The 15,703-nt window shown below is 38.9% G+C and overlaps 2 protein-coding genes across 4 annotated transcripts; both read right to left on the bottom strand.

Annotated features, from left to right (window-relative positions):
* Positions 1 to 685: 685 nt before the first annotated feature.
* On the bottom strand, positions 686 to 6,872 carry LOC137739401 (uncharacterized). Of its 3 annotated transcripts, none has more exons than XR_015966459.1 (9): positions 6,631 to 6,872; positions 4,708 to 4,835; positions 4,555 to 4,612; positions 4,321 to 4,455; positions 3,644 to 4,246; positions 3,419 to 3,562; positions 3,216 to 3,347; positions 911 to 1,975; positions 686 to 800 (listed from the first exon to the last, which is right to left on the bottom strand). XR_015966459.1 is itself a non-coding variant. In XM_068478970.2 (8 exons), exons 2-8 carry the CDS (start codon positions 4,809 to 4,811, stop codon positions 1,349 to 1,351), a joined length of 1,803 nt encoding a protein of 600 aa, XP_068335071.2. In that variant the 5' UTR covers positions 4,812 to 4,835; positions 6,631 to 6,869; the 3' UTR covers positions 686 to 1,348. The 3 variants fall into 3 exon arrangements, 1 of the variants encoding a protein (XP_068335071.2); XR_015966460.1 differs by lacking the exon at positions 686 to 800 and adding an exon at positions 2,566 to 2,649 and having other exon boundaries at positions 1,838 to 1,975; positions 6,631 to 6,830; XM_068478970.2 differs by having other exon boundaries at positions 686 to 1,975; positions 6,631 to 6,869.
* Positions 6,873 to 9,771: 2,899 nt separating this feature from the next.
* Positions 9,772 to 14,131, bottom strand: LOC137739402 (E3 ubiquitin-protein ligase SINA-like 10). Its single transcript, XM_088699875.1, has 2 exons — positions 13,434 to 14,131; positions 9,772 to 10,636 (listed from the first exon to the last, which is right to left on the bottom strand). The coding sequence occupies exons 1-2, from the start codon at positions 14,073 to 14,075 to the stop codon at positions 9,917 to 9,919; spliced, it is 1,362 nt and encodes a 453-aa protein (XP_088556001.1). The 5' UTR covers positions 14,076 to 14,131; the 3' UTR covers positions 9,772 to 9,916.
* Between the last annotated feature and the right edge of the window lie 1,572 nt (positions 14,132 to 15,703).

Genomic DNA, 15,703 nt, shown 5'->3' with positions numbered 1-15,703 from the left:
ACTTATTTCTAAAATTCCAAGACTGCCTTTCACATTAACCCGACACCAAATTTTGTTCTCTTAGCAAAAAAAAATCAAGTATTAAAACTAAAAAGAATTAATTTTTTTTAATAAAATAAATTTTTACAAAAAAAAATAAAAACAAATAACAATTAGCATATGAAATAAATCACTAGAATAGGGGCATTTTGAATAATCACATTAATTTTAATTTCAATTCATGTGAATTAGTAAACAGTTTATATGATCTGGTACGCCAACTTTTGATAATTTTAGTAAATTGTTTCAACGAGAATTTGATTCTGATTCCCGCCATTTCAGCTCCAGCTCAATTCAATTTCTCCTCAATCCAATTTCTCCAAATTTGATTATAGTTACGTGAACGAGCCCTTAGCTACTTAACTAAATTGATATTATAGGACTCCCTCACACAATGATACCGGAACCACACGTAGATTTCCGTCCCACTTCATCGTGAGAGGAAGTCCGATGCGAACCCTATAAGTCCTGCTTAACCATTTTGTTGTTGCAGAGAAGATTTCAACCCCAACACTCAAGCCGGAAGGTTACGACGAATTAAGAATCAGAGAGAAGAGGAGGGATGGGGGCTGCTGATTCTCAATTCCAGGGAGAATAGCACTGATAGAGTAATGTTTGTTGAGCAAAACAAATAAACGGAGAAATGGATCAGACATCTACACAATTTAATCTACAGCTCTGTAATCTGTTAAAAGTTACAAGTGTGGCTACTTGATACGATGATCAACTTGTTCATCTAAAATTTGGACAAACATAACTTACTGTACAAGAAACAAATCTTGAAGCTCTGTAATCTGTTAAAAGTTACAAGTGTGGCTACTTGATACGATGATCAACTTGTTCATCTAAAATTTGGACAAACATAACTTACTGTACAAGAAACAAAGCTCAAGATTTGTGCTACATGGTACAAATTGCATCACCGTCATTTCCCAGTTGCATCTGTAACCTATATCCTAATCTGCATATGTATTTCATCAGTTTCGTGCTGGATTATATCGTATATACAGATCAACGTGTCACCGATCAAACTTCACAACGATGCTCTGCAGAGGGTTTCCAGGAAGCAGGAAGAATTGCAAGCTCCATTTTAACTGTAGTTTATAGGCAGATCAACTCTTAGTCACACCTGTCGCGGATTCTCAACACATACCTTATATGGCTGGCGAACGGCTTTTCCCTGCTGTTTAGTCACTTTCGAGATCGCTATTTACAAAGTGACTTTCCAGGAAACCTAGCTTGGACATAATGACAGCTGAGGTAACATTATTTGTCACGTCCTTTACTACAATTTTCACCAACGAATAACTCAATCAAGGACATGCACACTGAGCTCACTAGAATTCTGTATACACACATCTAGGTTCAGTTGCCCGGCTGCAGTGAGAAAACAAAATGGAACCAGAAGAAAGTCCATTGAGCGAAATCCTTCCACCCCGCCCGGAAAGTTTTCTGCCACTGATTTTAATCTGAGAGAACTGCTTCCACGTATTGATACAAGGTCATACGCAAACCTTCCCCTTGAAGAAATTGGTCTGATTGAAGTTATCGTGATTGTGTTTCCAATACTTTCTGTACCCTTGTTGAGTAGAAAGAGAGCGCCATCCTCCTCTGCTTGAAGAACAAGAAATTGTTCGTTTATCCCCAATGAGACAGCTAAAGGGGTGTTGTACCTGAAACGCCTTCCAGAATCCCAATGCTTACTGCTGAAATGCAGTGGCAACTGTTCAAATGAGCTTACAAAGTTGCAGTCTGGAAGTGGGCATGGACATGGTGCATAGATGCATGTTTCTTCATGGTCAATATTCTTCATGTAATCCATTATTTCCTCACACCCATACTCTCTGTTCCGACACGGTGTTCTGACTGATTCAACTACTAGTTCAATGTCACCACACACTATGTCCTTATTCCCAACAAAGACTAGCATATTTTCCTGTATAAACATATTAACGAAGATTATTTACAACAAGATGATGCGGGACAAACAGTTAAAGATTCAAAATTGGTAACATAACTTTTACTGACGTATCGATTTACTTGTGTAACCATGACATCCTAGTAAACAGAAGTCTCATTATTTTTTTTTTTTTCTGTCTTTTCTTCTCTCTTTAAAGCACATTAGGTTAGGACCCAAAATTTATCGCTTCGATTACCAAACATTGCAAATATCACAACGGTTTCCTGTTACACTTACACTAACCTTGGGAAGAGAACTCTATCAAGGGATTCACCTTTATAGGAAATGACAGAGCAAGACAATGGACAGAAAATAAATTTAAATCTTCTATTTCTATTGTTGTTTCCTTTTTCGCTTCTTTTCCTCAAACTTTTCATGGCAGGATGATCTGTTATTCGTTACTTTTCTCAGAGTCAGGGTTATCTGCTAGTTCACTACTACGTACTTGAAATACATAAAGGGAAAATACTACAAAAGCTTAAAAATGACAAACAAACAAAATCATCATATCCAAGAGAAGACATGGAATATGCAAGGAACAAGTGAAAAAGCAGTGAATTTATTACCTCCTCTGAAGTAATTTCACCAATCTGCTCTTCAACTTACAGAGTACATAAGCACATTGTAAATATTTATGTCATTTTCTTTCCCTACAGTTAATAGGAGAATATTAATTGAGCGCGGTGGCGTTCTAACGGAAGACTTGGCGCAAAAACCAGCGCAATGCCATTCTAGGATGCATACAACCGACCCCGCTTAGTGGGATAAGGCTTTGTTGTTGTTGTACAGTTAATAAGTGAATTACCAGATGGTGCAACAACAAAATGAAAATGAGAAACCTCATTAAGAGGCAGTCCCAAAAACAAGTATGAGTTTTTGCGGGTTCATAATCTGTCGAGGGAAGAAATGTTGGTAAACAATTACAACAGAAGAAAGAGTTTTTTTTTTGGTAAGTACATGAATTCATTAAGAGACTCGGGGACAAGGCAAACCCAGGAAGCAAGAACAAAAGAACAACAACAAAGGGATAGCAAAAAAAAAAAAAACCTACCTGCCAGAGCAGCTAATGCAAAAAATCCGAAAGACGGACACGAGAAAGGAGAAACTGATCACCACAGCTAACCAACCAACCAAACCAAGGAAAAGAAAGCCCAACAAGGAGAGCATCATGCCCAACCCCATTGTTGGACAACAAGCATAATCCATCCATCATTACCTTGTTCTCCTTATGCTCAAGGAGAGTATCATCCCCAACCCCATTATTTGTACTGCATGCTGGTGGTGGCCTATCCAATTGGCCCATAAACTCGCAAGAATCCAGATCAAGACACCTCTCCTTACACACTACCTGCAAAGGAGCAGCAAGCATTGAGAACCCAATATATGGCTTTGTATCAAACTTTCCAAATGTAAATGTACCTCCCCGCATCCATAGCCACCAAGCTCTCTTTCCAACTTCTCCCTTTCAGTAATCTCGTCCTCACCCCATGAAGATAAGGATGGAACAAGGGCAGGGGCCAATGCACCATTCTCCTCAACAGAGATGCTTTCATAATAAAAGAGCTGAGAAAACATAAGATTTCAGAAAATACTGTTTGGTTTGTACCAATAACTAAGATGAATTCAATTTTAGGAGTATTTTACCTGGAGAAACAAAAGACAGCCACCCACTGCACGTTGCTTCCCTTGATGAAAACGAGATACCTCGCAAACTAGCCGGTCAAGTAAGAATTTTCCCCAATTGTACTGATGGACAACATCCATATTTGTCAAAAAGTGAAGGAATGAAGGGCTAACATCCAGCCTTGCTGTTGGGGACAAAAGCGTGCCCAGTGCATAGAGGACAAACGATCTCTTAAATTCCTCTCCTGCTTCAGGCTCTGCCAACCTCTCCTCTAGGAGTCTGACTGAAATACCATGATTTGTAGCATCATAACTGTGCCGCAAATCCGCAATCAAGTCATCAGACCCTGAGTTTACCACATCCTTCCCACTAGCTGCTAATCCCATCACAAGCTCCACATCTTTTGGTGTTATAGGAATACGCTCACCACAAATCTCCAAGCTACGTCGTGTAGTGTTAAACCTCTCCAGGAGCCAAAGACACAAGCTGCGGCGGAGAGTTCGGCATCTGAGGTCAAGAAGGCTCCCAAATCCCATGCTTTTCACTGCAGCCTTCTGTTCATTTGTAAGACGTTGTATCACATTGAATAAGCGGCCAGGAGAACATCTTGTGACTAGTTTAGCCTGCATTGTCAAAGCTAAAGATTCAGCCAGTCCAATGAACAAATAAACAACTGTCACAAGAAAACAAAAGATACCTGTTTTCTTGGCTTAGGGGTGCGGGTTGGAGCTGTACTCAAGTAGTTATCCCACACTTCACGAGCACGCCTTGTGTATTTTTCTTTCTCATCAAGGCTCATAGACTTCCATGCATCTGAAGCTGCCTTCGTGGCCTGAAATAAAAGGTCATCATTTTAAATATATTTTAATTGCACTATCAAAGTAGATTAGGCGCTGCCAAACATTTGGCGAGTAAAGAGAACGAGACTCACAGCTTTAAGGCCAGAGGATTCAGGATGGGAAGCGCTGTATTCCTTGATGAAATCCCGACTATAAAAGTTGGTTTCAACATTTGCAATGAATATGTGGAGAAGAAGACATACAGTAATACGAAAGGAATTTAAGTTACAGAAACTGATTGGTACCTAAAATACACCCATGAGCATGCAGGACGAGGAGTGGTAACTTGCTTCTTCTTCTTCCTTTTGATCTTCCCTTGTAACACAACATTTTCTTCAGCACTTACCATCCTAACATCTCCTTCACTTGGCACCTGGGGGTTTGGATTTAGAAAAGAAGCATAAAATAAAATAAAACAAGCAAGCAAGCAATTTGAGCTAGTGAAGATCTTCTATATAGGAAAACCAATACAATAAGAACAAAAGAAAATGGTACAGCAGTAAATGTGTTTCTTTTATAGGCAAACCAATACACAGAAAATTTAGACTGAATACTAAGTTGCTTTCTTTTGTTGACAAAACAGTAGTTGCCACTTTTTTTTTTCAGTTGGACCATATGAAGCACTGATTCGTCACCAAGGTGACAAATCACATCCAGGAACGGCGACATTTCCGATTCTCCACCGATTTGCGTCGACTCGCGAATCATGAAAAAGCTACTTCCAATACGCAGCGGGTTTGACCTGCTCTGCCTTCATTCTTGCCCTTGTCCTTCTTAGGAGCTCTGAAAGTCAAATTGTATTGTAGCACCGTACCTGTACCCGTATCCATGCTTCATAGCTTGGACCACTTAAGTTTAATGTATTCATTTAGTTTAGGTCACAAACATTTAGATTAAGTCACAACTTTCATTCTAGATTTACGTTTTTGTCCATGCCTTTGTTAAAAAAATGTCCTGAATTTGCTACTTCTATTAACCCTAAATATAAAAATGTTGAGTATTTAAATTGAAAAAAATGTTGCATTTAGTAGGTAATCTCAGTTATCCCATGTAACGGGTCACTTTCCACAAAGATTTGGATGCACCTTATAAAACTACATGCATGTATGTCTCTCTGTGTCTAAGCTTGTGAGTATCTGAGTTAATAGTTCTACTTCCAGAAGGTTTCAGTTCAGAAGGTTTCATACATGGTAGGTAGTTGGCCAGAGACATCATAAATTATGTGAAATAGGCTGCTTTTACAAGTATTGTGCTATGTTTTAAGTTTAGGTGCAAGAATTGTGGGTCTTGAATATGCACTATAAAAATTGCTCCTACGTCATTTATGCATTACTCTGCTCCAACCCCACAACATGTTTCCATAAGAACAGCTCTACCAATCATTTCATAATTACGAATAAGCAAGACATGAAGCAAGGACCAATTGATTCCCGAGAACTACCACTACACTGCATTGCAGCCCAGCCAGACCCTAGGGCTATCCAAACGATAAGTAGCCATTATGCTTCAACAGACAGCAGTTCAACGCTAACTAAACAGCAAACTATAAGTAGCCATAATGCTCTTCAGTAATGAGTCCAAGGCTCTAGAAACAGTTCGATCAGCGAAAACTAAACAGCAACCTCAGCCACCGAGAATTAAACTCTTCAAGGAAATAAACAAGATTCCTTAAGTGTTTAACATTATAAATATCAAACCTTTTTTCTCTTTTCTAGGCACCTTATGGTTTTCAAAGTTATGCATTGCGATATTGTTTTCCCTTTGTTTCTATAACGTAATCACAACTCTTAGATTTCTTTCAAAAATTCAAAATTGAAACTTTACAGAATATAGGATGCTTCAATTCAGAAATCAGTAGTACAGCAAGAGGTACATAAACCCCATCAAACCCCATCGCTCAAAGTAATCAGATCATTCTAAATTATCTTTCGGCCTAATCTAACTACATCAAACAATTGAATTCACATATCAATCAAACTATCCAAACACACTCACAGTGCGTGCCCAAAAGCAAAAGGTTAACAGAAGTGCTTTTCTGGATCTCATTCCGTTGCAAAAACTGCAATTATACATCTACCATTGTACATTCATCAATAAGTAACGAACCCAAAATCATCACACACACAATCAATACGTAATAAAATTGTGCGGAGTTTGAGAAGCCGTACTATTTTCGGAGATTTTCGGAGATTTGCAGGCTGCGGTTGAGGTCAAGAGGGCGAACTGGAAGGGAGAATTCAAAAAAGCTAGGGTTTCGAGAAAGCGACGAGAGATTGCTGAATGCCAGTGGGAGTCGAACGAGAAAGAAACTAACTGGATTTTCGCTATGGTGTTTCGTTTTCCTTTCACATTTAGCAGGTGAGTAACCAGTCTTCTTTTTGTTCTTTTTTTTTTCTTTTAACAGAATGATATTTTCTGTTTAGATTTTGTCTTTAAAATAAAAATTCGTTAATTTAGATCCTTGAATCGAATAAAAAGGTAGAAGATTGGTTCTTACAGTTAACTTCCGTATTATTTTTTTGAGAGAAAATAGGTGTTCATTGATTCGATAATGATATAAGCGTACAATGAAAGTTTAAGATGCATTAAGGGGTTTCGATAAAAACCTTATCATGGACTTCAATCCGATTAAAAGGAAAAATAGCGTCTCGCACCAAGAAAATTACAAAGTTATGCTATCCTCAAACGTAAGATCAGTGATTAGTACAATGAAAGTTTAAGATGCATTAAGGGGTTTCGATAAAAACCTTATCATGGACTTCAATCCGATTAAAAGGAAAAATAGCGTCTCGCACCAAGAAAATTACAAAGTTATGCTATCCTCAAACGTAAGATCAGTGATTACATCAAAAAGTTCTTCGAACCACACCATTTGTTCATCCAAGAATAAACTCAATATAATCAACCTGTGTGCAACCTTGTTAACCTCCCTTTTAGTAAAAATCAGCCTTGTGTGGAGAATCGAACTCAAGAAGTGTCGAGCATCATTCACCAAATGTCCCAAAGGAGACGTATCATCCTCTGTATTCCGTTGTAGCGCCGTAAGAACCAACTATGCATCTCCTTCGAAGTCCACTGATGCGGCATGCACTCTCCCATTTCATCTCTGAACACCACGCACACTCCTCCTGTTTCGCCATTTTCCTCCAACGCCCCCATCGAAATTGCATTTCAAACACCCAACTCAGGCTTCTTCCACTTCTTCGCAGTAACTTGCTTTATTGCCATTTTCTTTCCGTGCCATTTGTTGTATTTATGCGGCCAAGCTTCAATGCTACAATGGATATCCATTGGCTGCTGTGAGACTCCACTCCGATAAAAGGAGTTGCGTTCCTACCAAATACTCCAAATGAGCATCAAAACCATATCAAAGCTCTCCCTTGCAATTGCGTGAGTCCGAAAATAGGGAAGGGAAAGGATCTTCTTCAGTGGATCCCTCTTGTTCATGTCTTGTCTAGTCCCCTTCGTTTAAGAAGTTAGCTTCTGTTTCTACATCTGTTTCTTTCTCACTTTAAGTGAAAATCATATTTTTCATGTTTTTTTTTTTATTTGGCTTTGATTCGAAATCAACTACGGTCACTTAATACTATTGTCTAGTGGTTTTCTTTTTCATTTGTAAGTGAGAGGTCTTAGATTCGATTTTCGCCAAAGGCAATTTTCAACCAAATTATTGTTAACTTATTGTGAGGCTAAGTCATCCATCTCGCTTAGTGTAAACAATATCATTTGTTCAAAAAAAAAAATTTGAAATCAATTATGAAAATATGCCTTGTGATTATTGTAATTGGTTGATTTTTGAAAATCATTACATTTCGTATTATTCATAATCGTGTTAGTATCTTAAAAAGCTCGACAAGAAAGTAATTGATGGCCATGTTAATTATTGTACCACTTCCACTCGAAAGTTGAAGAGAGATCGAGTAACAAAGCGCAAAGGCATAACTGTCAACTAGTATACGTGTCTAGTTGATGAGTTTTGTAAGTCTTCCTATACTCTTTTCTTTTAGTGTTTGTCCTTGTTGGAAGCTCGAGGACATTTCGAGCGGTGAGTTTTGCCTCACTAAATCCTACATCCGGTGTGCGCATTTTATTTGTTTATTTACCTGCATGTGTAAGATATTTTTGTATGTTATATGAGTGTGAAAATAAATTTGAAAATTGGAGAATGTTTTTAAAGTTAGAACCTATGCACACCTTTAGGTTAAACTAGTACCCATCCCAAGACTTTCAAATTCCCTTTTCTATTCCATTAATAAAGAATAAGAAATTGAAAGCACATAGTTCAATATCTTAATAGATAGCGTGTCAGATTTTTACTGATGCATCTCAAGTTCGAAATTTGATAATGGTTACACAACACTGAAATCTAAGTGGTAATCAATGGAGCACATTACCAAATTAAATTAAAGGAACAAGAGGCTTTTATCCACCCGCATTTAAGGAATTTCAACCCATTCAAGTTTTTCTTTATTCGTTTCTGTTGTTTTTTTCTGTTGTCGTATTACGATTTAATAGTATGTTTCTGTTGTCATATTACGATTTAATAGCATTTTTCCACTTTCAGGTAAAAAATCATAAATTCGAATGTAGTAAATAACGCATTTGAAACTAATTTATTCCCTAGCCTTCTAATGTAAATATATCATTATATATCATTAGACGGGAATAAAAAGAATTTTTTTACCCAAAAAATAAATAAACATAACCAATTCTCAACCATATTTATCTTCAATCTTAGACCTGGTTTGGTACTGAGGTGATTCTGAAAAAAAAAAGCTAGGTGCTGTTTTTGTGTTTGGTAAACATTCAGCTTCAGTTTTTTTTTCACAGTTTTGGGTTAAAAAAAGCCAAAAACAAGAAGCTGCAAAACCCAACTTTGAAAAACCGACTTTTTTTCATATATGTTTTACATAAAAATTTACCAAACACTATAATACTGTATTTTTTCTTTTCAAAAGCACCTTTACAAAAAAGTTTACCAAACACTCTGCTGCTTTATTTCACAGCTGCTTATTCTCACAGCACAGCAGAAGTAGCTTTTTTTCAAAGCACAGCAATACCAAACCAGCCCTTAATACAAACAATGGTGCTTTGTTTCTGTTCTCCGGATTTCTACTTCATCGGTTCTTTTTAACATGGGACATGGTTTTCAGGCATACCGCTGCTGGTCCTAATCACAGATTCACAGAACCGAAAAATAATATAGAAAGAACCAACAACTCAGCGACCTACGTTCATCACGTTTATTGCATACATGTACATCGAGAGGCATAACCGGTTGGTGTGGGTGTGACCGTGGGTGCGGTCGGTAACAAGAAATGAAGTCCATAAAAAGAAAAAGCCATCTTCAGTAACATTTAGAAACATTAAAAACAGCGGATCCAACGGTTCTGAGTGATATCGGTATTTTGAGGATACGCCTTAACGACCAATGGTTAAGCAAAACCATGCTGTTCATTTTATACTACAAGCTTTGGTATGGGACAGAGCGGGCAATAGTAAGTTTGGGGGAGGCTTACCTTTATGCCATATGCGGAGTTCCATCTTGAGGCTGCCACCATTTTCGAAAAAACCACATGGGATTATCAAGTGATCTGTCGAAGAAGGGTTGCTAACCTGGCCAGGAATGCTCTTTGCGAACGACTGAAGTCTGAGACTACTTCCCCTTCCATTCTTGGTTCGAGCAAGAAGATCATAGTAGAAGCCTCCCATGAAGCTGGGTTGAATACAACTAATCGACACTATATTTCCGAGAGTTTCTTCCTTGTTGTCAAGGATAAATAATGTGCCATCATTCTGTTCTTGAAGAGTATGGGATTTGTCCTTGTGAAATAACGTGATGGAAAAAACACAGTTGTACCGGAAGCACGTTGCAGAGTTCACATGATTACTGCTGAAGTGTTGGTACAACTGCTTGCTTGGAGAGACAAAGTTGCATCCTGACTGGGGGCATGAACAAGGTGAAAATATACATGCCTTTTCATGTTCATTTTTCTTGTTGTAAGTCATCGACTCTTTGCAGCCATGCTTGATGTTTTGACATGAAACTCTAATTGCTTCCAGAACGTTCTCAATGGCTCGGCAACGATTATAACCAATGGGCCAGGAGCAGGTGGGACATTTATTTTTACTCTTGGTGCAGCACGAGGAGCAAGCTATATGCCCATTTTCACACTGAATTCCAGAAAAGCATTTAAAAGTTAGAGGTTTGATTAATGAACTTAAAAAGCCCCGTTTGGTATACAGGATTGTATTGGAATGGGTAAGGTACGATTTTCAACGTTTGTTGAAGGAAGAAATGGAAAGTCCAACTTGGAGGTAGAAGATGGATTGCTCAGTAGAAAACTTATCCATTCCAATCCCCTCCAAAACGGTAGGATTAGAAGAGAGAAGCTTCTTGCATGCCTAATCCCCTCAAAGTGAAAATTCATTCTCCTCTACCTTCAATATGCCTTGAATTTAGAGGATTCACAATTCCAATCCAATACTAATGACCAAACGAGGTCTAAGGCATGAATTATGTGCCTGGAAGGGATATCAAGAGCAAAATAGATACAAATAAACTAAGCCTATTTGGTTCAATTTTACATAAGCAAAGTAGCACTGTCACCCTATGATACTTATATTATTCAGTTCATGTACTCATATATATCTTGCACTGGCAAATAGAGAGAGAGAGGAAGAAGAAGAAGAATATTTAAGACAGAAAACCAGAACGAAGAGCCCAAAGAACATCCTAGACTACAAAGACAATGAAACAGGACAAGGATGAAGCAAATGGTCCAAATCCAGACCCACTTTTACGCGTAGCACACCAATACTTAGAGCTTGCTTAAGTACATGTGTTATAGCAACATTTGCTCTCAAATTCTTAAGATCTTCCTTCAGCTTTCTGTTTTTTTTTCCCTCTCCCTTCACCCTCACAGCCATGTCTAAACTCTCTGAACTTTTTTCATCCTCCACTATTAATCAGATCACACCTTCTATTTGGTTAGTTTTTGCTCACTGACTATATTCCAAATCATCCTACTCTTTCTTTTACGCTTAAGCTTCCCTGGTTTGGGGGATTAATTGTCCCCACAGCATTTAAAACAATACAGGTTATTGAGGAAGTTACCATTATTCCTAATGTTTTTGCACTATTACGACACCTTTCTTCTTCTGTTGCAGAAAAGCTTTCCTGAGTTTTCATGAATTTTTAAGCTGCATATAGCATAGTTGAATGCATTTGGGTCGTGTCATGCCCATCGTTAACTCAGGTTCCATATCCAATGTGGACCCCAAAGTTACTGTACTTGTGTCCTAAAGTTATGAAAACATGTAACTAACAACAGACCACAATAAAAGATTAGGGTCTTTTGTTACTACCAAAAACTTCAGAGGTCAGAAATCCATTTGTATACAGCAACCCAAACAAAACAAGATCAAATAAAAACTAGCCATAGGAACAAAAGAAAAAAGAAGCACCAAATAAAATAGCTGTCTTCCAATCTAGCAACAAGGCAGGCAAACTCACACCCCTATAATCATTAGACACTGAGACCCAAGGAGGTGATAAAATTAACACCAACCAGATGCCCAAAGAGAGGAGTGCATCTAGATTCCAGAATGCTGCTTTTATTTTTACATCAAAATAGAGCAGTTTTATTAATGATGAGAATTATTATTCAGGCTCCAAGCTTTCTACTAACCAACTTGGAGAAAGAAGATTACTCTTTGCCAAGTCAACAGATCTTTTATGTGCAAAGACGCTACGAGTGTCTTTTAACGCCAGATGAAGCTTTAAGCGAAGTTATTAGTCAAAACCTTGGAATTGCTCAACTTCTAACCAAAACCACCCAACTCTCAGACATGCTAAGCCTTAAACCAAGGGGAACCTCTACAACGTTTGGCATGGTGGTGTGGTTCAAGCCAAGGAGGAGTCTTTGTCTGTAAGGAGACCAGTTAGACTAATGAGGAGTCCCTTTGGCTGCAGATAATAATCTTGGAGGAGTTTTAGAGAGGGTGCTGTTTTAGACCAAGTAGTGTCCTTTTACTGGGCAAACGTACATATTGACTGATAGACAACAAACAAGTACAAAAACATGTTGCTTCAAAAAGGTACGTGATAAATTTATCGAAAAACACCTTGAAAATTACTACAACTTTATTGCATCACTAATCACCACTAATCACCATGGGAGGTCCCATAATCAATTCACAATAAACCACGAATTTGGATGCAGTTAGTTGTCTTGAGACTAAGCTATTTGGATCTTTCCTTGGGGGGTAATCTTTGTCCCTTATCATATTGGGATCTGTGTTAGCAAAAATTAGGCTCTCATTACAAAAAACCAAAGGAGAATGGTCAGGCATAAAACTTGGGAACCTAGGGAAGAGAAATACAACTTTACTGGGAAAGTGGCTGACTTTCCATAAAGAGCAACACTCTTGTGCGCATCAGTCAACGACAGTAAATAAGGAGCTCATGCCAATGTCCTTTGAAGTACCTCTCCCAGGGGTATCCTTTTCTCTCTCTATCCTAAAGTTTGTGGTAAGTAGACTTTTATAAGCATTAACCCCCTAAACCATATTGCCGCAAGCACTTACCTAAGAACAATAAGAAACTGCATCAATACAATGACGATCCTAAATCAAATTCAATCGGGATTGAATTAAAGGATGTTCTGAGTTTCAGCATATAAACAAGACATTTAAATTAGACCCCAAACCATATCTCCGCAAGAGCTAACCTCAAAACAATGAAAAAACTACATAACTACATTCAAAATCCCCAATCGAATTCAACCGGAATTGAATTGTTGACGATTCTAAATCCTAGCAGACAAATCACGAGAATTTCCTAATCTGATACACGAATCAAAGCAAACAAACGAACGGCTCATATAAAATCACAGACACTAGATTCTCAGTGCAGACCCAACCTTAGAAACGAAAAGGGCTACCAATTCAAATCTGGGAGAGAGCATACCTGGTAGACAGGGACCGTCAAGGGCTCACAGCAAATGAAACAATCAAGGACGTCTGAGTCGGTTAGGGTGAAGACAACAGAGGCATCGATGGCGGTGGCGGTGGCGGCGGCGGCGGCGGAGGGTGAGATGGAAGAAGGAGCCACTTGGACTCCGGCGGCGGTGGCGGTGGATGCAAGGCTGCCCGAAGCAGAACCCACTTGACGGTCGTTCTCTCTTGCGAGGTACTGGGCAAGCGAACGAACGAGAAGCGGCCGCGGAATGCGTGGTGGTGGTTGGGGTAAGTTGGTAATTTCAGCTGCTTCTTCCTCTTCATCACTTTCGTCGCTGTCTCCCGTTTCGGCGTCTTCATTTCCAGGACTTTCTTCGTCGTCGTCTTCTTCTACATCGTTTTCGCTCTCACTATCATCTTCTTCTGCGGATGCTCGTTCATCTTCTTCCTCGACGGTCTGTAGCTGTTGTGGTGGTTCTGGTGGCGGCGGCGGCGGTCGTACGATTGTGGTGGGGGTGGTGGGGGTGCTGGCGGAGGTGGATGCGTAAAATCGACGAGAATTCAGACCGTTCAGACGAGGCCTCTTGTGCCTGGGGCTGCGGGATCCCTCGCCTTCTCCATCCTCATCTCCGCCTAACGAGAATCTCGCCATTCCTCTCTCTCAGTCTCTCTCTCCCCAATAAAATAAGAGAAATTTAGAAATATGCCAATTTGAGCAGCATTTTATTAAAACTACCCTTTTTGCACGGTTCTTGAGTGCGTAATTTTTTTTTTACATTACAGCGCGCGTTACGTTACAGATTATATTAATCGTAAACATTGCACATCTCTAAAAAGATTTTAAATATACGATGTTTATTTGTAATCTTGCTTTAAATTCCTCTATCTTTTACTTTAGCTTAATTCATAATGTTTAATTTCTTTGCTGATTTCTTCTTTTGTTAGACCTTTTATTTCTCGCAGGTGCTATGCATGACTAAATTTTTTTTTAAATATACAACGTTTATTTGAAATCTTGCTCTAAGTCCCTCTATCTTTTACTTTAGATTAATTCATAATGTTTAATTTCTTTGCCGATTTCTTCTTTTGTTAGACCTTTTATTTCTCGTGGGTGCTATACACCCCTAAATTTTTTTTTTTAAATATACAACGTTTATTTGTAATCTTGCTCTAACTCATATTTTTTTTGACACACTCCGATCGAGATCAGGGCATGCTGGCCGTCACGTGGAAGTGACGTAACCACGTGCACAGTGCAGAAGCTAATAAAATAAATAATAAAAGTACGAATAAATAAAAACCAACTATACACAGCGTAGAAACATACATGTGCAAGCGTAAGTGTGAAAACAAAGTTCAGAGCACGAAGACCTAATGCAGTCCTGGAGAAACAACACTACAAAAACACACCCAAAGCTGGTCCTACACTGGTGATAATCTGTCAGATATGCCGGGAAAATCCTCTGGGGAGCCACCACAAGTGCTAGCCAACTAGAACTTGGAGGGACACAAAACAGAAAGCGTGAGTGGGCAAAAACAAAGCTTTTCAAAAATCATTTTTTATAAACAAAGTTCTAACCCCTCGCCGTAAAACGTGTATACTTCCTAGAGAATATAATATACATATAAATAAATCATGCTCGGAAGTATGCCATGTCAAATGCCTCTAAATAGAATGCAAGTGCTCAGGAAATGTCAAATCAATGCCATGTAATCTGTCAGCTGGAGTCACCTAACGTGACTTATACGGCTGAATCTAGAGCTCAGATCTCCATCTCACTAACTGTACTTGCACACGAGTCGAAACCACCTAAAGTGGTCTGTACGACAAGACTGGGTGTAATATAAGTACGCTCAAGTGCTACGATCACGTGACGGCTTGGCGAATAATCGCAGGTCACCTACGAGTCGGAACCACCTAAAGTGGTTTGTACGACAGGACTGTGCACCTAACTTGGATCCAAGATGATTGTGTGGTGCAGGAGGTGAACATCACGTGAAGGACTGTGCCCAACTCTGGGTGGGAGCACTAACACCGGGGGTGCAGGTTATGAGCTCTCTATGCATCTCAAATCACTACTGAATATAAGCATAAACCATACTCACATGGCACTTACCTGTGCGCCCGCAGCACCAACATACAATTATATATATGCTACCAATAATGAATAAACAAACGGCAAACATAATGCATGGCATATAAATGTATAAACGTTTCCATTCACTTTCTGGGGAAAACATAAGTATATAGGTATATACGGAAAACCAAGAGCCCACTCA

This window comes from Pyrus communis, chromosome 9 (assembly GCF_041283825.1).
Source record: "Pyrus communis isolate YQ-2024b chromosome 9, ASM4128382v1, whole genome shotgun sequence".
Taxonomy (NCBI): domain Eukaryota; kingdom Viridiplantae; phylum Streptophyta; class Magnoliopsida; order Rosales; family Rosaceae; genus Pyrus; species Pyrus communis.
This window is presented reverse-complemented; position numbering and strand designations above follow the sequence as displayed.

Bases quoted from the DNA above. Each gene is read 5' to 3' on its own strand.
- LOC137739401 (XM_068478970.2), bottom strand. From the start codon at position 4,811: ATGGTAAGTGCTGAAGAAAATGTTGTGTTACAAGGGAAGATCAAAAGG. The intron at 4,613-4,707 runs GTACCAATCAGT...CAACTTTTATAG, and splicing joins TGCTCATGGGTGTATTTTAG to TCGGGATTTCATCAAGGAAT. The intron at 3,348-3,418 runs GTACATTTACAT...GCTCCTTTGCAG, and splicing joins GTGGCTATGGATGCGGGGAG to GTAGTGTGTAAGGAGAGGTG.
- LOC137739402 (XM_088699875.1), bottom strand. From the start codon at position 14,075: ATGGCGAGATTCTCGTTAGGCGGAGATGAGGATGGAGAAGGCGAGGGA. The intron at 10,637-13,433 runs GTATGCTCTCTC...TCTGGAATTCAG, and splicing joins TGACGGTCCCTGTCTACCAG to TGTGAAAATGGGCATATAGC.